General features: G+C 49.5%; 1 protein-coding gene across 1 annotated transcript in view; it reads right to left on the bottom strand.

Moving 5' to 3' along the window:
• LOC135535088 (shaker-related potassium channel tsha2-like) overlaps positions 1 to 18006 on the bottom strand; it is a 28922-nt gene extending 10916 nt beyond the window's left edge. The window contains exon 1 of the mRNA XM_064961812.1: positions 13244 to 18006. Coding sequence (XP_064817884.1) covers positions 15735 to 17228 — 1494 coding nt within the window. The 5' untranslated portion in view covers positions 17229 to 18006 and the 3' untranslated portion in view covers positions 13244 to 15734. The remainder of the gene's footprint in view (positions 1 to 13243) is intronic.
• Positions 18007 to 20922: the final 2916 nt, after the last annotated feature.

Here is a 20922-nt window from a genome sequence, read left to right as displayed (position 1 = left end):
TCTTCTGGGAAGGCTTTCCACTAGATGTTGGAACATTGCTGCTATAACAGCCTCCACTCTACTGGGAAGGCTTTCCACTAGATGTTGGAACATTGCTGCTATAACAGCCTCCAGTCTTCTGGGAAGGCTTTCCACTAGATGTTGGAACATTGCTGCTATAACAGCCTCCACTCTTCTGGGAAGGCTTTTCCACTAGATGTTGGAACATTGCTGCTATAACAGCCTCCACTCTTCTGGGAAGGCTTTCCACTCGATGTAGGAACATTGCTGCAGGGGGACTTGCTTCCCTTCAGCACAGGACCATTAGTGAGGTCGGGCGATTAGGCCTGATGGGGTTGAGGTCAGGGCTCTGTGCAGGCCAGTCAAGTTCTTCCACATCAACCATTAGTGAGGTCTGGCACCGATGTTGGGTGATTAGGCCTGGCTCAGAGTCATTCCAATTAATCCCAAAGGTGTTTGATGGGTATGAGGTCAGGGCTCTGTGCAGGCCAGTCAAGTTCTTCCACATCGACCATTAGTGACGTCTGGCACCGATGTTGGGCGATTAGGCCTGGCTCAGAGTCATTCCAATTAATCCCAAAGTTGTTTGATGGGTATGAGGTCAGTGCTCTGTGCAGGCCAGTCAAGTTCTTCCACATCAACCATTAGTGAGGTCTGGCACCGATGTTGGGTGATTAGGCCTGGCTCAGAGTCATTCCAATTAATCCCAAAGGTGTTTGATGGGGTTGAGGTCAGTGCTCTGTGCAGGCCAGTCAAGTTCTTCCACATCAACCATTAGTGAGGTCTGGCACCGATGTTGGGTGATTAGGCCTGGCTCAGAGTCATTCCAATTAATCCCAAAGGTGTTTGATGGGGTTGAGGTCAGGGCTCTGTGCAGGCCAGTCAAGTTCTTCCACATCAACCATTAGTGAGGTCTGGCACCGATGTTGGGTGATTAGGCCTGGCTCAGAGTCATTCCAATTAATCCCAAAGGTGTTTGATGGGGTTGAGGTCAGGGCTCTGTGCAGGCCAGTCAAGTTCTTCCACACAGATCTTGACAAACCTTCCAAAATTGGAAGCACAGAATTGTCTAGAATATCATTGTATTCTGTATTTCCCTTCACTGTAACTAAGGGGCCCGAATCATAAAAAACAGACTCTGACCATTATTCCTCCTCCACCAAACTTTACAGTTGGCACTATGGATTGGGGCAGGTAGAGTTCTCCTGGCATCTGCCAAACCCAGAGTCGTCCGTCAAGACTGCCAGATGGTGAAGCGTGATTCATCACTCCAGAGAACGCATTTCCACTGCTCCAGAGTCGTCCGTCAGGCTGCCAGATGGTGAAGCGTTTCCACTGCTCCAGAGTCGTCCGTCAGGCTGCCAGATGGTGAAGCGTTTCCACTGCTCCAGAGTCGTCCGTCAGGCTGCCAGATGGTGAAGCGTTTCCACTGCTCCAGAGTCGTCCGTCAGACTGCCAGATGGTGAAGCGTTTCCACTGCTCCAGAGTCGTCCGTCAGGCTGCCAGATGGTGAAGCGTGATTCGTCACTCCAGAGAACGCGGTTCCACTGCTCCAGAGTCGTCCGTCAGGCTGCCAGATGGTGAAGCGTTTCCACTGCTCCAGAGTCGTCCGTCAGGCTGCCAGATGGTGAAGCGTTTCCACTGCTCCAGAGTCGTCCGTCAGGCTGCCAGATGGTGAAGCGTTTCCACTGCTCCAGAGTCGTCCGTCAGACTGCCAGATGGTGAAGCGTTTCCACTGCTCCAGAGTCGTCCGTCAGACTGCCAGATGGTGAAGCGTTTCCACTGCTCCAGAGTCGTCCGTCAGACTGCCAGATGGTGAAGCGTTTCCACTGCTCCAGAGTCGTCCGTCAGACTGCCAGATGGTGAAGCGTTTCCACTGCTCCAGAGTCGTCCGTCAGACTGCCAGATGGTGAAGCGTTTCCACTGCTCCAGAGTCGTCCGTCAGGCTGCCAGATGGTGAAGCTTTACACCTCTCCAGCCGACGCTTGGCATTGGGCGTGGTGATCTTAGGATTGTGTGCGGCTGCTCGACCACGGAAACCCATTTCATGAAGCTCCCGACGAACAGTTCTTGTGCTGAAGTTGTTTCCAGAGTCAGTCTAGAACTTGGTAGCGACTGTTGCAACCGAGGACAGACGATTTTTCTGCACTTCAGCACTCAGCGGTCCCCTTCTGTGAGCTTGTGTGGCCTACCACTTCGCGGCTGAGCCGTTGTTGCTCCTAGACGCTTCCACTTCACAATAACAGCACTTACAGTCGACCGGGGGGCAGCTCTAGCAGGACAGAAATCTGACAATCTGACTTGTTGGAAAGACGGCATCCTATGAAAGTGCCACGTTGAAGGTCACTGAGCTCTCCAGTAAGGCCATTCTACTGACGCTGTTTGTCTATGGAGATTGCATGGCTGTCTGCTCGATGTTATACACCTGTCAGCAACGAGTGTGACTGATATAGCTGAATCCACTAATTTGAATGGGGTGTCCACATACTTTTGTATACATAGTGTATATGGAGCCCTCCACGTTGTTACAGAATGTGAGTGTCACACAACACTGCGGGTACGGAGATTGATTTGGCCTCTGCATGGCCTCCGGAGGCCACGCAATTGCGTCACATCCTCCATACAAAGCCTATGACCGCGTTTTCGGGATCAAGCATAAATTGTCTCTTTTGGCTTTCTGTAAAGCCAGCATAACAGTCGGTGAGACTGACTGTTGACTCAGTGTGCCTCAGAGAGCCTGTCCGTCTCTGTGCAGTGAGGTTGACTGTTGACTCAGTGTGCCTCAGAGAGCCTGGCCGTCTCTGTGCAGTGAGACTGACTGTTGACTCAGTGTGCCTCAGAGAGCCTGGCCGTCTCTGTGCAGGGAGACTGACTGTTGACTCAGTGTGCCTCAGAGAGCCTGGCCGTCTCTGTGCAGTGAGACTGACTGTTGACTCAGTGTGCCTCAGAGAGCCTGTCCGTCTCTGTGCAGTGAGGTTGACTGTTGACTCAGTGTGCCTCAGAGAGCCTGGCCGTCTCTGTGCAGTGAGACTGACAGTTGACTCAGTGTGCCTCAGAGAGCCTGTCTGTCTCTGTGCAGTGAGACTGACAGTTGACTCAGTGTGCCTCAGAGAGCCTGTCTGTCTCTGTGCAGTGAGACTGACTGTTGACTCAGTGTGCCTCAGAGAGCCTGTCTGTCTCTGTGCAGTGAGACTGACAGTTGACTCAGTGTGCCTCAGAGAGCCTGTCTGTCTCTGTGCAGTGAGACCTGCCACCTGTCTGTCTGTGGGGGAAGGGCTGTGGGAGTAGACTATACTGGGACCTGCCACCTGTCTGTCTGTGGGGGAAGGGCTGTGGGAGTGGACTATACTGGGACCTGTCTGTCTGTGGGGGAAGGGCTGTGGGAGTAGACTATACTGGGACCTGTCTGTCTGTGGGGGAAGGGCTGTGGGAGTAGACTATACTGGGACCTGCCACCTGTCTGTCTGTGGGGGAAGGGCTGTGGGAGTAGACTATACTGGGACCTGCCACCTGTCTGTCTGTGGGGGAAGGGCTGTGGGAGTAGACTATACTGGGACCTGCTACCTGTCTGTCTGTGGGGGAAGGGCTGTGGGAGTAGACTATACTGGGACCTGCTACCTGTCTGTCTGTGGGGGAAGGGCTGTGGGAGTAGACTATACTGGGACCTGCCACCTGTCTGTCTGTGGGGGAAGGGCTGTGGGAGTAGACTATACTGGGACCTGTCTGTCTGTGGGGGAAGGGCTGTGGGAGTAGACTATACTGGGACCTGCCACCTGTCTGTCTGTGTGGGAAGGGCTGTGGGAGTAGACTATACTGGGACCTGCCACCTGTCTGTCTGTGTGGGAAGGGCTGTGGGAGTAGAATATACTGGGACCTGTCTGTCTGTGGGGGAAGGGCTGTGGGAGTAGACTATACTGGGACCTGCCACCTGTCTGTCTGTGGGGGAAGGGCTGTGGGAGTAGACTATACTGGGACCTGTCTGTCTGTGGGGGAAGGGCTGTGGGAGTAGACTATACTGGGACCTGCCACCTGTTTGTCTGTGGGGGAAGGGCTGTGGGAGTAGACTATACTGGGACCTGCTACCTGTCTGTCTGTGGGGGAAGGGCTGTGGGAGTAGACTATACTGGGACCTGCCACCTGTTTGTCTGTGTGGGAAGGGCTGTGGGAGTAGACTATACTGGGACCTGCCACCTGTTTGTCTGTGTGGGAAGGGCTGTGGGAGTAGACTATACTGGGACCTACCACCTGCCTGGCTCTCAAAGCCAATGCAAGTCACACATGGTCTCAGGTCTCATGGATAAAACATACAGTATGTCTGCCCAACTCCAGCTATCAGAATCAACGTATTACCGTCTATATGTCTGTCGTTGTGAGAAATGAGAAGGTTCGCTCCATACAACAGTTCTAGAGAGAGGAAGGGGTTTGATACCAGCAACGATCATCAACATTGTTAAACGGGTTTTCAAAACATTTCTAATAAATGAAACAAGTTGAACAACGGAATGAAGATCCTCCGATCTCCATCAGGTATTGACAGGGTTCTAGCAGATGAAACATTTTACGGACAAATAACACCTCGACTTCAGTGATTTTGGAATTTCAGGTAGTCAATTTCTTGTCCATATATACATTTTCTTTATTATAGCAGGTATCTTTTTTTTAGATGTGTTAAAATTAAAATTAAACTATATGTGCCTCATTTGCATAAACACGCCTGCCACCTGCCTGTCTGTATATCTGAATATATTAACATAAAGGGGAGGAGCATGGCTGTAACCTGCTCTGTCTAGACTTTCTCATTTAATACTGTTGTTGTCAACATTCTGTTGCATAATTCAACAAGTGTGTCAATAGCAGGATAACCCTCGGATGAATAATCAACAGCTTGGTTCTAGATTACACCTCTAAACATAATCTACATTGTTTTTTTCCAGATCAGACATTATATCAGTATCAACCCAGTGTTTAGTTTTCACAAGATGCTTTAATTTTATCCCTAATCTAATTTGTAAACATTTCAAATGTATTAAATTATTACTTTAGTTAATTGCACCAACAACAAACAAACAAACAAACAAAAATGAACACCAATCAGAAAGAAGGCCTAAAAAAATGAACACCAATCAAAAAGAAGGCCTAAAAAAATGAACACCAATCAGAAAGAAGGCCTAAAAAAATGAACACCAATCAGAAAGAAGGCCTAAAAAAATGAACACCAATCAGAAAGAAGGCCTAAAAAATGAACACCAATCAGAAAGAAGGCCTAAAAAATGAACACCAATCAGAAAGAAGGCCTAAAAAAATGAACACCAATCAGAAAGAAGGCCTAAAAAAATGAACACCAATCAGAAAGAAGGCCTAAAAAAATGAACACCAATCAGAAAGAAGGCCTAAAAAATGTAACACCAATCAGAAAGGCCTAAAAAAATGAACACCAATCAGAAAGAAGGCCTAACAAATAGTCAACCGGCGTTAAATCCTGGACGAATCTTTAGCGTTCTGATAGATCCAATGGAAAGACAATGTGTTCCGTTGAGCCCATTTTCCTGTAACGTTTAACGGGAGGGACACACGTTTAACGGGAGGGACAAACGACAGGAAGAAGCAAGAGAATGAAAGAGTCGCAGGAGTAAAATGAAAGCAATCAATCAAGAGAGATTTAAGTGTTGAGTAGATTTTGCCACCCCTCACACACAGGAAATAAATGACTGAAAAAAGACAGATGCTCAGGTGGGCGGGGAATGTTGCTATAGTTACTGAGACAGCTGCCTTATCACTTCTGACAGGAAGACACACACACACACTATACACACTATACACACAAAGACAGTAACAATAGCATAACCCTGCCCTGTTACCAGCAGCACAGTCATCTGCTGGGTTCTCTACAGATATATAGTGGGGCAAAAAAGTATTTAGTCAGCCACCAATTGTGCAAGTTCTCCCACTTAAAAAGATGAGAGAGGCCTGTAATTTTCATCATAGGTACATTTCAACTATGGCAGACAAAATGAGGAGAAAAAATCCAGAAAATCACATTGTAGGATTTTTAATGAATTTATTTGCCATTTATACAGGTAACGAGTGGAGGACAGAGGAGCTGTGAGAGCCAGAAATCTTGCTTGTTTGTAGGTGACCAAATACTTATTTTCCACCATAATTTGCAAATCAATTAATTAAAAATCCTACAATGTGATTTTCTGGATTATTTTTCTAATTCTGTCTTTTATAGTTGAAGTGTACCTATGATGAAAATTACAGGCCTCTCTCATCTTTTTAAGTGGGAGAACTTGCACAATTGGTGGCTGACTAAATACTTTTTTGCCCCACTGTACATGAAGTATGGGGAACCCACCACTGTACCCAGACAGATATTATATCTGTAGGGAACCCACCACTGTACCCAGACAGATACTATATCTGTAGGGAACCCACCACTGTATCCAGACAGATACTATATCTGTAGGGAACCCAGGGGAACACACCACTGTACCCAGACAGACACTATATCTGTAGGGAACCCACCACGGTACCCAGACAGACACTATATCTGTAGGGAACCCAGGGGAACCAACCACTGTACCCAGACAGACACTATATCTGTAGGGAACCCACCACTGTACCCAGACAGACACTATATCTGTAGGGAACCCAGGGGAACCCACCACTGTACCCAGACAGACACTATATCTGTAGGGAACCAACCACTGTCCCCAGACAGACACTATATCTGTAGGGAACCCAGGGGAACCCACCACTGTACCCAGACAGACACTATATCTGTAGGGAACCAACCACTGTCCCCAGACAGACACTATATCTGTAGGGAACCCACCACTGTATCCAGACAGACACTATATCTGTAGGGAACCCAGGGGAACCCACCACTGTACCCAGACAGACACTATATCTGTAGGGAACCCCCACTGTACCCAGACAGACACTATATCTGTAGGGAACCCAGGGGAACCCACCACTGTACCCAGACAGATACTATATCTTTAGGGAACCCAGGGGAACCCACCACTGTACCCAGACAGACACTATATCTGTAGGGAACCCACCACGGTACCCAGACAGACACTATATCTGTAGGGAACCCAGGGGAACCCACCACTGTACCCAGACAGACGCTATATCTGTAGGGAACCCACCACTGTACCCAGACAGACACTATATCTGTAGGGAACCCAGGGGAACCCACCACTGTACCCAGACAGACACTATATCTGTAGGGAACCCACCACTGTACCCAGAGAGATACTATATCTGTAGGGAACCCAGGGGAACCCACCACTGTACCCAGACAGACACTATATCTGTAGGGAACCCACCACGGTACCCAGACAGACACTATATCTGTAGGGAACCCAGGGGAACCCACCACTGTACCCAGACAGACACTATATCTGTAGGGAACCCACCACTGTACCCAGACAGACACTATATCTGTAGGGAACCCAGGGGAACCCACCACTGTACCCAGACAGACACTATATCTGTAGGGAACCCACCACTGTACCCAGACAGATACTATATCTGTAGGGAACCCAGGGGAACCCACCACTGTACCCAGACAGACACTATATCTGTAGGGAACCAACCACTGTCCCCAGACAGACACTATATCTGTAGGGAACCCAGGGGATCCCACCACTGTACCCAGACAGACACTATATCTGTAGGGAACCCACCACTGTACCCAGACAGATACTATATCTGTAGGGAACCCAGGGGAACCCACCACTGTAACCAGACAGACACTATATCTGTAGGGAACCAACCACTGTACCCAGACAGATACTATATCTGTAGGGAACCCAGGGGAACCCACCACGGTGCCCAGACAGACACTATATCTGTAGGGAACCCACCACGGTACCCAGACAGACACTATATCTGTAGGGAACCCAGGGGAACCCACCACTGTAACCAGACAGACACTATATCTGTAGGGAACCAACCACTGTACCCAGACAGATACTATATCTGTAGGGAACCCAGGGGAACCCACCACGGTGCCCAGACAGACACTATATCTGTAGGGAACCCACCACGGTACCCAGACAGACACTATATCTGTAGGGAACCCAGGGGAACCAACCACTGTACCCAGACAGACACTATATCTGTAGGGAACCCACCAATGTATCCAGACAGACACTATATCTGTAGGGAACCCAGGGGATCCCACCACTGTACCCTGACAGACACTATATCTGTACGGAACCCAGGGAACCCACCACTGTACGCAGACAGACACTATATCTGTAGGGAACCCAGGGGATCCCACCACTGTACCCAGACAGACACTATATCTGTAGGGAACCCAGGGGATCCCACCACTGTACCCTGACAGACACTCTATCTGTACGGAACCCAGGGGAACCCACCGCTGTACGCAGACAGACACTATATCTGTAGGGAACCCAGGGGAACCCACCACTGTACCCAGACAGACACTATATCTGTAGGGAACCCACCACTGTACCCAGACAGATACTATATCTTTAGGGAACCCAGGGGAACCCACCACTGTACCCAGACAGACACTATATCTGTAGGGAACCCACCACTGTACCCAGACAGACACTATATCTGTAGGGAACCCAGGGGAACCCACCACCGTACCCAGACAGACACTATATCTGTAGGGAACCCACCACTGTACCCAGACAGACACTATATCTGTAGGGAACCCAGGGGAACCCACCACTGTACCCAGACAGACACTATATCTGTAGGGAACCAAGCACTGTACCCAGACAGACACTATATCTGTAGGGAACCCACCACTGTATCCAGACAGACACTATATATGTAGGGAACCCAGGGAACCCACCACTGTACCCAGACAGACACTATATCTGTAGGGAACCCACCAATGTACCCAGACAGACACTATATCTGTAGGGAACCCAGGGGAACCCACCACTGTACCCAGACAGACACTATATCTGTAGGGAACCCACCACTGTACCCAGACAGATACTATATCTGTAGGGAACCCAGCGGAACCCACCACTGTACCCAGACAGACAATAACATCCTATTCTATGTTCACACTGCTCAGGGCCCTAGCAGACACTGACACCTAGCAGACAACCGTGGTACTGCCTCTGAGCCAGACCCACCCGGTAGGTACACGGTGTTGTCATAGGTAAATGACCTTCTGAGGGGTACAATGGCGCTGCAGCCTGAGATATCTGTCTGTCTGGACGGACGAGGATACAGGCTCTTTCTAGAAAAAGGGGAGAGGGAGGGTGTTTGACGACGCTGGGATGTAGAGACCAGGGAACAACAGGGATCTATACTCTATAGACTCTTTAACTGTTAGTGGGACGTTGTGCATTTAATAGGAGAACACAGTGGGACGTTGTGCATTTAATAGGAGAACACAGTGGGACGTTATGCATTTAATAGGAGAACACAGTGGGACGTTGTGCATTTAATAGGAGAACACAGTGGGACGTTGTGCATTTAATAGGAGTACACAGTGGGACGTTGTGCATTTAATAGGAGAACACAGTGGGACGTTGTGCATTTAATAGGAGAACACAGTGGGACGTTGTGCATTTAATAGGAGAACACAGTGGGACGTTGTGCATTTAATAGGAGAACACAGTGGGACGTTGTGCATTTAATAGGAGAACACAGTGGGGCGTTGTGCATTTAATAGGAGAACACAGTGGGACGTTGTGCATTTAATAGGAGAACACAGTGGGACGTTGTGCATTTAATAGGAGAACACAGTGGGACGTTGTGCATTTAATAGGAGAACACAGTGGGACGTTGTGCATTTAATAGGAGAACACAGTGGGACGTTGTGCATTTAATAGGAGAACACAGTGGGACGTTGTGCATTTAATAGGAGAACACAGTGGGACGTTGTGCATTTAATAGGAGAACACAGCCACTTCAGTGATTCAGATCTCTCTATTCATTAATCTGGCTACTGTTCTGTATCTGACTGTAGGTCTATATCTGGCTACTGTTCTGTATCTGACTGTAGGTCTATATCTGGCTACTGTTCTGTATCTGACTGTAGGTCTATATCTGGCTACTGTTCTGTATCTGACTGTAGGTCTATATCTGGCTACCACCCTGTATCTGACTGTAGGTCTATATCTAGCTACTGTTCTGTATCTGACTGTAGGTCTATATCTAGCTACTGTTCTGTATCTGACTGTAGGTCTATATCTGGCTACTGTTCTGTATCTGACTGTAGGTCTATATCTAGCTACCCCCCTGTATCTGACTGTAGGTCTATATCTGGCTACTGTTCTGTATCTGACTGTAGGTCTATATCTGGCTACTGTTCTGTATCTGACTGTAGGTCTATATCTAGCTACTGTTCTGTATCTGACTGTAGGTCTATATCTGGCTACTGTTCTGTATCTGACTGTAGGTCTATATCTAGCTACCCCCTGTATCTGACTGTAGGTCTATATCTGGCTACTGTTCTGTATCTGACTGTAGGTCTATATCTAGCTACTGTTCTGTATCTGACTGTAGGTCTATATCTAGCTACTGTTCTGTATCTGACTGTAGGTCTATATCTGGCTACTGTTCTGTATCTGACTGTAGGTCTATATCTGGCTACTGTTCTGTATCTGACTGTAGGTCTATATCTAGCTACACCCTCTATATGACTGTAGGTCTATATCTAGCTACCCCCTGTATCTGACTGTAGGTCTATATCTAGCTACCCCCTGTATATGACTGTAGGTCTATATCTAGCTACTGTTCTGTATCTGACTGTAGGTCTATATCTAGCTACCCCCCTGTATATGACTACCCCCCTGTATATGACTGTAGGTCTATATCTAGCTACCCCCCTGTATATGTCTGTAGGTCTATATCTAGCTACCCCCCTGTATATGACTGTAGGTCTATATCTACCTACCCCCCTGTATATGACTGTAGGTCTATATCTAGCTACTGTTCTGTATATGACTGTAGGTTTATATCTAGCTACTCCCCTGTATCTGACTGTAGGTCTATATCTAGTTACTCCCCTGTATCTGACTGTAGGTCTATATCTAGCTACTCCCCTGTATATGACTCAAGGTCTATATTTAACTACCCCCTGTATCTGACTGAAGGTCTATATCTAGCTACCCCCCTGTATATGACTGTAGGTCTATATCTAGCTAATGTTAAATATCTGACTGTAGGTCTATATGTAGCTACTCCCCTGTATCTGACTGTAGGTCTATATCTAGCTACCCCCCTGTATATGAATGTAGGTCTATATGTAGCTACTGTTCTGTATATGACTGTAGGTCTATATCTAGCTACCCCCCGGTATATGACTTTTGGTCTATATCTAGCTACTCCTCCCTGTATATGAATGTAGGTCTATATCTAGGACCCCCTGTATATGACTGTAGGTCTATATCTAGCTACCCCCCTGTATTTGACTGTAGGTCTATATCTAGCTACCCCCCTGTATATGAATGTAGGTCTATATCTAGCTACTGTTCTGTATATGACTGTAGGTCTATATCTAGCTACTCCCCTGTATATGACTCTAGGTCTACATCTAGCGACTCCCCTGTATCTTACTGTAGGTCTATATCTAGCTACTCCCCCCTGTATATGACTGTATGTCTATATCTAGCTACTGTTCTGTATATGACTGTAGGTCTATTCTCTGTCTGGAAGGAGGCTGTAGGTCTATATCTAGCTACCCCCCTGTATATGACTGTAGGTCTATATCTAGCTACCCCCTGTATATGACTGTAGGTCTATGCTCTGTCTGGAAGGAGGAAGTAGGTCTATATCTAGCTACACCCCTGTATATGACTGTAGGTATATTCTCTGTCTGGAAGGAGGCTCTAGGTCTATATCTAGCTACCCCCCTGTATATGACTGTAGGTCTATATCTAGCTACCCCCTGTATATGACTGTAGGTCTATGCTCTGTCTGGAAGGAGGCTGTAGGTCTATATCTAGCTACCCCCCTGTATATGACTGTAGGTCTATATCTAGCTACTCCCCTGTATATGACTGTAGGTCTATATCTAGCTACCCCCCTGTATATGACTGTAGGTCTATGCTCTGTCTGGAAGGAGGCTGTAGGTCTATATCTAGCTACTCCCCTGTATCTGACTGTAGGTCTATATCTAGCTACTCCCCTGTATATGACTGTAGGTCTATATCTAGCTACTGTTCTGTATCTGACTGTAGGTCTATATCTAGCTACCCCCCTGTATATGACTGTAGGTCTATATCTAGCTACTCCCCTGTATATGACTGTAGGTCTATATCTAGCTACTGTTCTGAATATGACTGTAGGTCTAGTCTCTGTCTGGAAGGAGGCTGTAGGTCTATATCTAGCTACCCCCTGTATATGACTGTAGGTCTATATCTAGCTACCCCCTGTATATGACTGTAGGTCTATATCTAGCTACTGTTCTGTATCTGACTGTAGGTCTATATCTAGCTACCCCCCTGTATATGACTGTAGGTCTATATCTAGCTACCCCCTGTATATGACTGTAGGTCTATGCTCTGTCTGGAAGGAGGCTGTAGGTCTATATCTAGCTACTCCCCTGTATATGACTGTAGGTCTATATCTAGCTACTCCCCTGTATATGACTGTAGGTCTATATCTAGCTACTCCCTGTATATAACTGTAGGTCTATATCTAGCTACCCCCCTGTATATAACTGTAGGTCTATATCTAGCTACTCCCCTGTATGTGACTGTAGGTCTATATCTAGCTACCCCCCTGTATCTGACTGTAGGTCTATATCTAGCTACCCCCTGTATCTGACTGTAGGTCTATATCTAGCTACCCCCCTGTATATGACTGTAGGTCTATATCTAGCTACCCCCTGTATCTGACTGTAGGTCTATATCTAGCTACCCCCTGTATCTGACTGTAGGTCTATATCTAGCTACCCCCCTGTATATGACTGTAGGTCTATATCTAGCTACTCCCCTGTATCTGACTGTGGGTCTATATCTAGCTACCCCCCTGTATATGACTGTAGGTCTTTATCTAGCTACCCCCCTGTATATGACTGTAGGTCTATATCTAGCTACCCCCTGTATCTGACTGTAGGTCTATATCTAGCTACCCCCTGTATCTGACTGTAGGTCTATATCTAGCTACCCCCCTGTATATGACTGTAGGTCTATATCTAGCTACCCCCCTGTATATGACTGTAGGTCTATGCTCTGTCTGGAAGGAGGCTGCAGGTTTATTGTGACGACGTTCCACTACTACAACTCACCTCCACGTGACTGTCTCTCCTGTAGTGGTCATCTTCCCACATCATACCTCCAGGAGACGTTGTAGTCCGGGCGTCTGAGCAGTTGGCCGCCCTGTTGCATCGTCCAAGGGTCTGTTGGTCTATGTCGTTTCTTTGCTATTGATTCCAACCTGATTGGCTTCTGCATCTGTCATCTGCAGCAGGTCCCCGCCCTCTCCCCCGGTAAATCCAACCAACGTGGGGGGGGGGGGCTCTGAGTCAGTCATCCGTACGCTCATGACGCGGTGATGTCTGTCAGAATCTATTCCAAAGGTTCTATGATTCCACCTCTTTTAGCTGAGATGCACCACAGCATGGCTGGTAGAAAGGGGTTGGAGGGGGTTCAGTGGAATCAGGTGATAGGGGGATGGGGAATGGAGGGGGTCAGGTGATATGGTGATGGGGAATGGAGGGGTTCAGTGGAATCAGGTGATAGGGGGATGGGGAATGGAGGGGGCAGGTGACATGGTGATGGGGGAAGGGAGTTGGAGGGGGTCAGGTGACATGGGGATGGAGAAGGGGGATTGAGGGGGTCAGGTGACATGGTGATGGGGAAGGGGGTTGGAGGGGGTCAGGTGACATGGGGATGGAGAAGGGGGTTGGAGGGGGTCAGGTGACATGGTGATGGAGAAGGGGGATGGATGGGGTCAGGTGACATGGTGATGGAGAAGGGGGTTGGAGGGGGTCAGGTGACATGGTGATGGAGAAGGGGGATGGATGGGGTCAGGTGACATGGTGATGGAGAAGGGGGAAGGACGGGGTTGGAGGGAGGCAGTGTTGTCAGGTAGTAATCCACTGTAGCGAAGTGATATGGTAATGACACTCTTTATTTAAGTGGCCAATAAGCTGTGGCCTTGGAGTCAGGGGAGGGTTTTTACCGATGACAATATGTGTTTCTACTGATTCTGGTATCATTATATTTCTGCCTGCAGTATTAGGTCTCTGTCTGTCTCTGCCTGTCTACACTACACCATATATAACCATTCATCCCAGGACATGGACATAGCTGCCAAAATCCTCTTGGTTATTATTGAATCATATTTCTACGTAACTCAAGTCGGGCGCTGTGTCGCAGGGTTCGTTGGGTTACAATGAAAACACCTTCAATCAGGTCGTAAGGCAAATCCTTCCATCCTCTGTTCTGCTTGACGTCAGACAATAACATCTTTCCCCTGTCAGAACAGTCTGGAAGGTTGCTATAGAAACTAACCGGCTTCCACACCACGTCTGCAGTTCCCGAACTCTCCACAAAGCGGCGCTCTGGGTCCATCTGACCGCCTGTCTGAACACTACAAGGTGCGCTTCTCATCCCCCTCTCGTCAACTTGTTAAACGCATTCATTCATGCATCTGTAATATCTCACGAAGAAGAATCATCTGAGAGACTTGATATTATTGAATGTTTTTCTTTTCTTCTAGTGCACTATTCACTAATAGTACCTACCTACTTATATAGTTTTGGTGAGATTGTATAATAAAAAATAAAAAATAAAAACGAAATGTTGTAAACAATGTCAATAGCATGATATTTGATTCAAATTCGATGCTGTTCGTTATTGATCCGTACATATAAATCATTTGAATAGCGCCTGTGGTCATTTTAGAGGGCAATTGGGCTGTCGGTAATGTCTAGTATCCTCAATGGCTTGTCAAGGTGTGAATGGATGTGCAGCTCCCAGACCGGACACACACCATTTAGACTGACTGTGGTTCCGCTATCAAAGACAACGGCATCTCTGCATGGATGGACCTCTGTTATGCCCATTCCTCATCACAGTTGACCGAGAGGATAGAGGGTCTGCTGCCTGGCTGCCCAGTAAAACGCTCTCAGTAACGGTCTAATGGAAAAACACATTACGTGGATGTGGCGTACATAAATAGGGGGTTTGTGGGTCGAGTCACTGGGTGACCTTGGGGGGTTTTAAAAGTAATTACAATGCCCTGTAGGTATAAGATTCATTCAAGTAATTTTAGACAAACTGGTCCTCTTATATTATATATCAACACCAAACACGGAAAATGTAAACTTTTAGAAAACGGAAGAAAAAAAATACAGACACGAAATTAGGCTGAATAAATGAGACATGAATTAGAGAGTAAAGCGCTACAATAGAGAGAGAGAGGGGGGGGTGATCATGGTTGTTGTTTATTTGTTTATGAGGCTAAATATAGCCTCATAATGATGTTTACAACCAACAAGCGAAGACGAGCTGTGCGCATAACGGAATACTGTTTTCAGGTGAGATCTCGAGTCACGTTATAATTCATCCACCATTATGACAATCTATTCAAAATTAATTCCTTCAGCATTATTAAGAGACACCGGAAATAAGAGAGAGCCAAACCTTACTCTAGCCAGAGCGCAGAATTGGAGATGTATGCTACTCACAGAAAGAAACGCATGGTTTCTCTGAATATCTTCAAGGCTAAGCTTGTTTTTTTCCATTGCTGGGTATTTTCTGTTTTCTCTATTATCATACATTAGTGAGTTTCCCCGTGTACGCTTTGTGTGGGCTACAGTGCGCTTTGTGTGGGCTGCAGTGCGCTTTGTGTGGGCTGCAATTGGTATATTTGATAGAATCAGCGTCCTCCGTGGCTATTAAGTCCGATTTGGAAAGCGATGATGGTTGGCTGTCACTGTTCTTTAATTCACCAAAAGACGGTTGCTGCTGCTGGCCACACGTCACGTGGGTGTATTGAAACTGTTCCTCGTGCTCGGTCTCCCGGTGATAGAAGTAGTTGAAGTTGGACACGATGACGGGGACCGGTAACGCGATGGTGAGCACACCGGCTATGGCACAGAGAGACCCCACGATCTTTCCGCCGATGGTCACCGGGCACATGTCCCCGTAGCCAACGGTAGTCATGGAGACCACAGCCCACCAGAACGCGTCGGGGATCGAGCTGAAACCTGAGTCTGGATCGTCGGTTTCAGCGAAGTAGACAGCACTGGAGAAGAGGATGACTCCGATGAAGAGGAAGAAAATGAGCAACCCCAACTCTCTCATACTGGCTTTGAGGGTTTGTCCTAATATCTGAAGCCCCTTGGAGTGTCTGGACAGCTTGAAGATCCTGAACACCCTGACCAGCCGGATGACCCTGAGGATGGCCAGAGACATGGCTTGCTGTCCGTTTCCTTGGTGCTCCGCCAGCTCCAAGCCCAGGGTGATGAAATAGGGCATGATGGCCACAATGTCGATGGTGTTCATCATGTTTTTGAAAAAAGCAGGCTTGGAGGGGCAGGCTAGGAACCTGACGAACAACTCGAAGGAGAACCAGATGATACACAGGGTCTCCACTATGAAGAAAGGATCTGTGAATGGATTGGGCTTTTTAGAGCTGTTAGTTCCATTCGACGCCAGCTCAGTGTCCCAATGTTTCTCCTTTTCATCCCTAAACTCAGGCAGCGTCTCCAAACAGAAGATGACAATAGAAATTAAAATCACCAGAACAGAGACAATAGCTATCCCTCTGGCGGGTCCCGAACTCTCCGGGTATTCAAACAGAAGCCAGACCTGTCGTTGAAACTCATTATCTGGCAACGGTCGCTCCTCTTCTTTTATAAATCCCTCATCCTCCTTAAAATTCTCGATCACATCTTCTCCCAATTGGTAAAATTTGATCTCCTCCATAAATATGTCCAGGGGTACGTTGATGGGTCTCCGGAGGCGGCCGCCAGACTGGTAAAAGTAGAGGATGGCGTCGAAGCTGGGTCGGTTCCTGTCGAAGAAGTACTCGTTCCTCAGAGGGTCAAAGAAGCGCATTCTCTTCCTCGGATCCCCCAGTAAAGTGGTGGGGAACTGAGCAAGCGTTTTCAGCTGGGTTTCAAAGAGCAGCCCGGAGATGTTAATGACCACGCGCTCACAGCACTCCTGGTCCGTCCGCTGATCCGCCAGGTCGAACACATCTTGGGACAGGGCTGTTAGTGCCACAGTCTCATCGTGGTTCTCCCTGGGCACTACTGTCATGTTTCTCCCCTAAAGGGCAACAGCTTCTCTCTCCAAAGACCCCGCTAGTGTCCGTGTCGTAATCCCCTCTTTACTCGTGCGTTTTTTAGTCCTTCCGCGCTTTTTTGTGACCAACAAGACCAAGCAGTCACTTGTGGAATGATGAGAAGGGCTCCGCTCTCACTCTCTCTCTCTCTCTCTCTCTCTCTCTCTCTCTCTCTCTCTCGCTCTCGCTCTCGCTCTATCTGTCTCCTCTCTGTGTCTCCTCTCGGTGTCTCCTCTCTGTGTCTCCTCTCTGTGTCTCCTCTCTCTCGGTGTCTCCTCTCTCTCGGTGTCTCCTCTCTGTGCCTCCTCTCGGTGTATCCTCTCTGTGTCTCCTCTCTGTGTCTCTTCTCTCTCGGTGTCTCCTCTCTGTGTCTCCTCTCTGTGCCTCCTCTCTCCGTGCCTCGTCTCTGTGTCTCCTCTCTGTGCCTCCTCTCGGTGTCTCCTCTCTGTGCCTCCTCTCTGTGCCTCCTCTCTGTGTCTCCTCTCTGTGCCTCCTCTCTGTGTCTCCTCTCTCCGTGCCTCGTCTCCGTGCCTCCTCTCTGTGTCTCCTCTCTGTGCCTCCTCTCTTGTGTCTCCTCTCTGTGCCTCCTCTCTGTGTCTCCTCTCTGTGCCTCCTCTCCGTGCCTCGTCTCAGCCTGTTTGTCTACTGACGGTTCTATTCCTTCTCTCACGTCTGAGGACGGCTTGTTTTTGTTTGTATTTTCCTCCCTGTACACAACAGCTTCTCCCATCCCTTCCCGTTGCACGCTGCTAGTCTGGACTATCGACTGTTACATTCACAGCATTTAAAATAGCAATGCCCTCCCCACGCTGACGTGTAGACGCTCTCTCACCCAAGAGAGAAAACACACATACATGCTTGGTGTCTGAATTGGATTCAACTGATATTTGAGTACATCTATTGACTGGAACCAATACAATATGCAATTTGATATTTACATATTTCTACATTTATATTTATACTTATCCAGAAAGACTTACAGTTGGAGCATTGATCTTAAGATAGCTAGGGGGTCACAGGCTGGGGGTCTAGGGGGTCACAGGCAGGGGGTCTAGGGGGTCACAGGCAGGGGGTCTAGGGGGTCACCGGCTGGGGGTCTAGGGGGGTCACAGGCTGGGGGTCTAGGGGGTCACAGGCAGGTGGTCTAGGGGGTCACAGGCAGTGGTCACAGGCAGGTGGTCTAGGGGGTCACAAGCAGGGGGTCTAGGGGGTCACAGGCAGGGGGTCTAGGGGGTCACAGGCAGGTGGTCTAGGGGGTCACAGGCAGGGCGTCACAGGCAGGGGGTCTAGGTGATCACAGGCAGGGGGTCACAGGCAGGGGTTCCAGGGGTTCACAGGCAGGTGGTCTAGGGGTCACAGGCTGGGGGTCTAGGGGTCACAGGTGGGTGGTCTAGGGGGTCACAGGCAGTGGTCACAGGCAGGTGGTCTAGGGGGTCACAAGCAGGGGGTCTAGGGGGTCACAGGCAGGGGGTCTAGGGGGCCACAGGCAGGTGGTCTAGGGGGTCACAGGCGGGTGGTCTAGGGGGTCACAAGCAGGGGGTCTAGGGGGTCACAGGCAGGGGGTCTAGGGGGTCACAGGCAGGTGGTCTAGGGGTCACAGGCTGGGGGTCTAGGGGGTCACAGGCAAGTGGTCTAGGGGGTCACAGGCTGGTGGTCTAGGGGGTCACAGGTAGGGGTCTAGGGGGTCACAGGCAGGTGGTCTAGGGGGTCACAGGCAAGTGGTCTAGGGGGTCACAGGCAGGGGGTCCAGGGGGTCACAGGCAGGGGGTCTAGGGGGTCACAGTCTGGGTTCTAGGGGGTCACAGTCAGGTGGTCTAGGGGTCACAGGCAGGTGGTCTAGGGGTCACAGGCGGGTGGTCTAGGGGGTCACAGGCTGGGGGTCTAGGGGTCACAGGCAGGTGGTCTAGGGGGTCACAGGCAGTGGTCACAGGCAGGTGGTCTAGGGGGTCACAAGCAGGGGGTCTAGGGGTCACAGGCAGGGGGTCTAGGGGGTCACAGGCAGGTGGTCTAGGGGGTCACAGGCAGGGCGTCACAGGCAGGGGGTCTAGGGGGTCACAGGTAGGGGGTCTAGGGGGTCACAAGCTGGGGGTCTAGGGGGTCACAGGCAGGGGGTCTAGGGGGTCACAGGCTGGGGGTCTAGGGGGTCACAGGCAGGTGGTCTAGGGGTCACAGGCTGGGGGTCTAGGGGGTCACAGGCAGGGGGTCTAGGGGGTCACAGGCAGGTGGTCTTGGGTGTCACAGGCAGGTGGTCTAGGGGATCACAGGCAGGGGTCACAAGCAGGTGGTCTAGGGGATCACAAGCAGGGGTCTCAAGCAGGTGGTCTAGGGGATCACAGGCAGGGGTCACATGCAGGGGTCACAAGCAGGTGGTCTAGTGGTCACAAGCTGGTGGTCTAAGGGATCACAGTAGTGGTAGGGGGGGCAGGTCCTCCTGCTGTTCTGTAGGTAAACACCATGATCTTGTAGTGGTGGTAGGGGGGGGGCAGGTCCTCCTGCTGTTCTGTAGGTAAACACCATTGATCTTGTAGTGGTGGTAGGGGGGGGCAGGTCCTCCTGCTGTTCCGTAGGTAAACACCATGATCAACTCCCCTCCAAGTCTCCGACCACTACCTCGTATCCTTTTCCCTCTCGCTCTCATCCAACACTTCCCACACTGCCCCTACTTCCCACACTGCCCCTACTCGGATGGTATCGCGCCGTCCCAACCTTCGCTCTCTCTCCCCCGCTACTCTCTCCTCTTCCATCCTATCATCTCTTCCCTCTGCTCATACCTTCTCCAACCTTTCTCCTGATTCTGCCTCCTCAACCCTCCTCTCTTCCCTTTCTGCATCCTTTGACTCTCTATGTCCCCTATCCTCCAGGCCGGCTCGGTCCTCCCCTCCCGCTCCGTGGCTCGATGAGTCATTGCGAGCTCACAGAACAGAGCTCCGGGCAGCCGAGCGGAAATGGAGGAAAACTCGCCTCCCTGCGGACCTGGCATCCTTTCACTCCCTCCTCTCTACATTTTCCTCCTCTGTCTCTGCTGCTAAAGCCACTTTCTACCACTCTAAATTCCAAGCATCTGCCTCTAACCCTAGGAAGCTCTTTGCCACCTTCTCCTCCCTCCTGAATCCTCCTCCCCCTCCCCCCCTCCTCCCTCTCTGCAGATGACTTCGTCAACCATTTTGAAAAGAAGGTCGACGACATCCGATCCTCGTTTGCTAAGTCAAACGACACCGCTGGTTCTGCTCACACTGCCCTACCCTGTGCTCTGACCTCTTTCTCCCTCTCTCTCCAGATGAAATCTCGCTTCTTGTGACGGCCGGCCGCCCAACAACCTGCCCGCTTGACCCTATCCCCTCCTCTCTTCTCCAGACCATTTCCGGAGACCTTCTCCCTTACCTCACCTCGCTCATCAACTCATCCCTGACCGCTGGCTACGTCCCTTCCGTCTTCAAGAGAGCGAGAGTTGCACCCCTTCTGAAAAAACCTACACTCGATCCCTCCGATGTCAACAACTACAGACCAGTATCCCTTCTTTCTTTTCTCTCCAAAACTCTTGAACGTGCCGTCCTTGGCCAGCTCTCCCGCTATCTCTCTCAGAATGACCTTCTTGATCCAAATCAGTCAGGTTTCAAGACTAGTCATTCAACTGAGACTGCTCTTCTCTGTATCACGGAGGCGCTCCGC

The sequence above is a fragment of the Oncorhynchus masou genome, unplaced genomic scaffold (genome assembly GCF_036934945.1).
Source record: "Oncorhynchus masou masou isolate Uvic2021 unplaced genomic scaffold, UVic_Omas_1.1 unplaced_scaffold_443, whole genome shotgun sequence".
Lineage (NCBI taxonomy): Eukaryota > Metazoa > Chordata > Actinopteri > Salmoniformes > Salmonidae > Oncorhynchus > Oncorhynchus masou.
The sequence above is the reverse complement of the archived record's forward strand: the minus strand, read 5'-3'. Positions and strand labels throughout refer to the sequence as shown.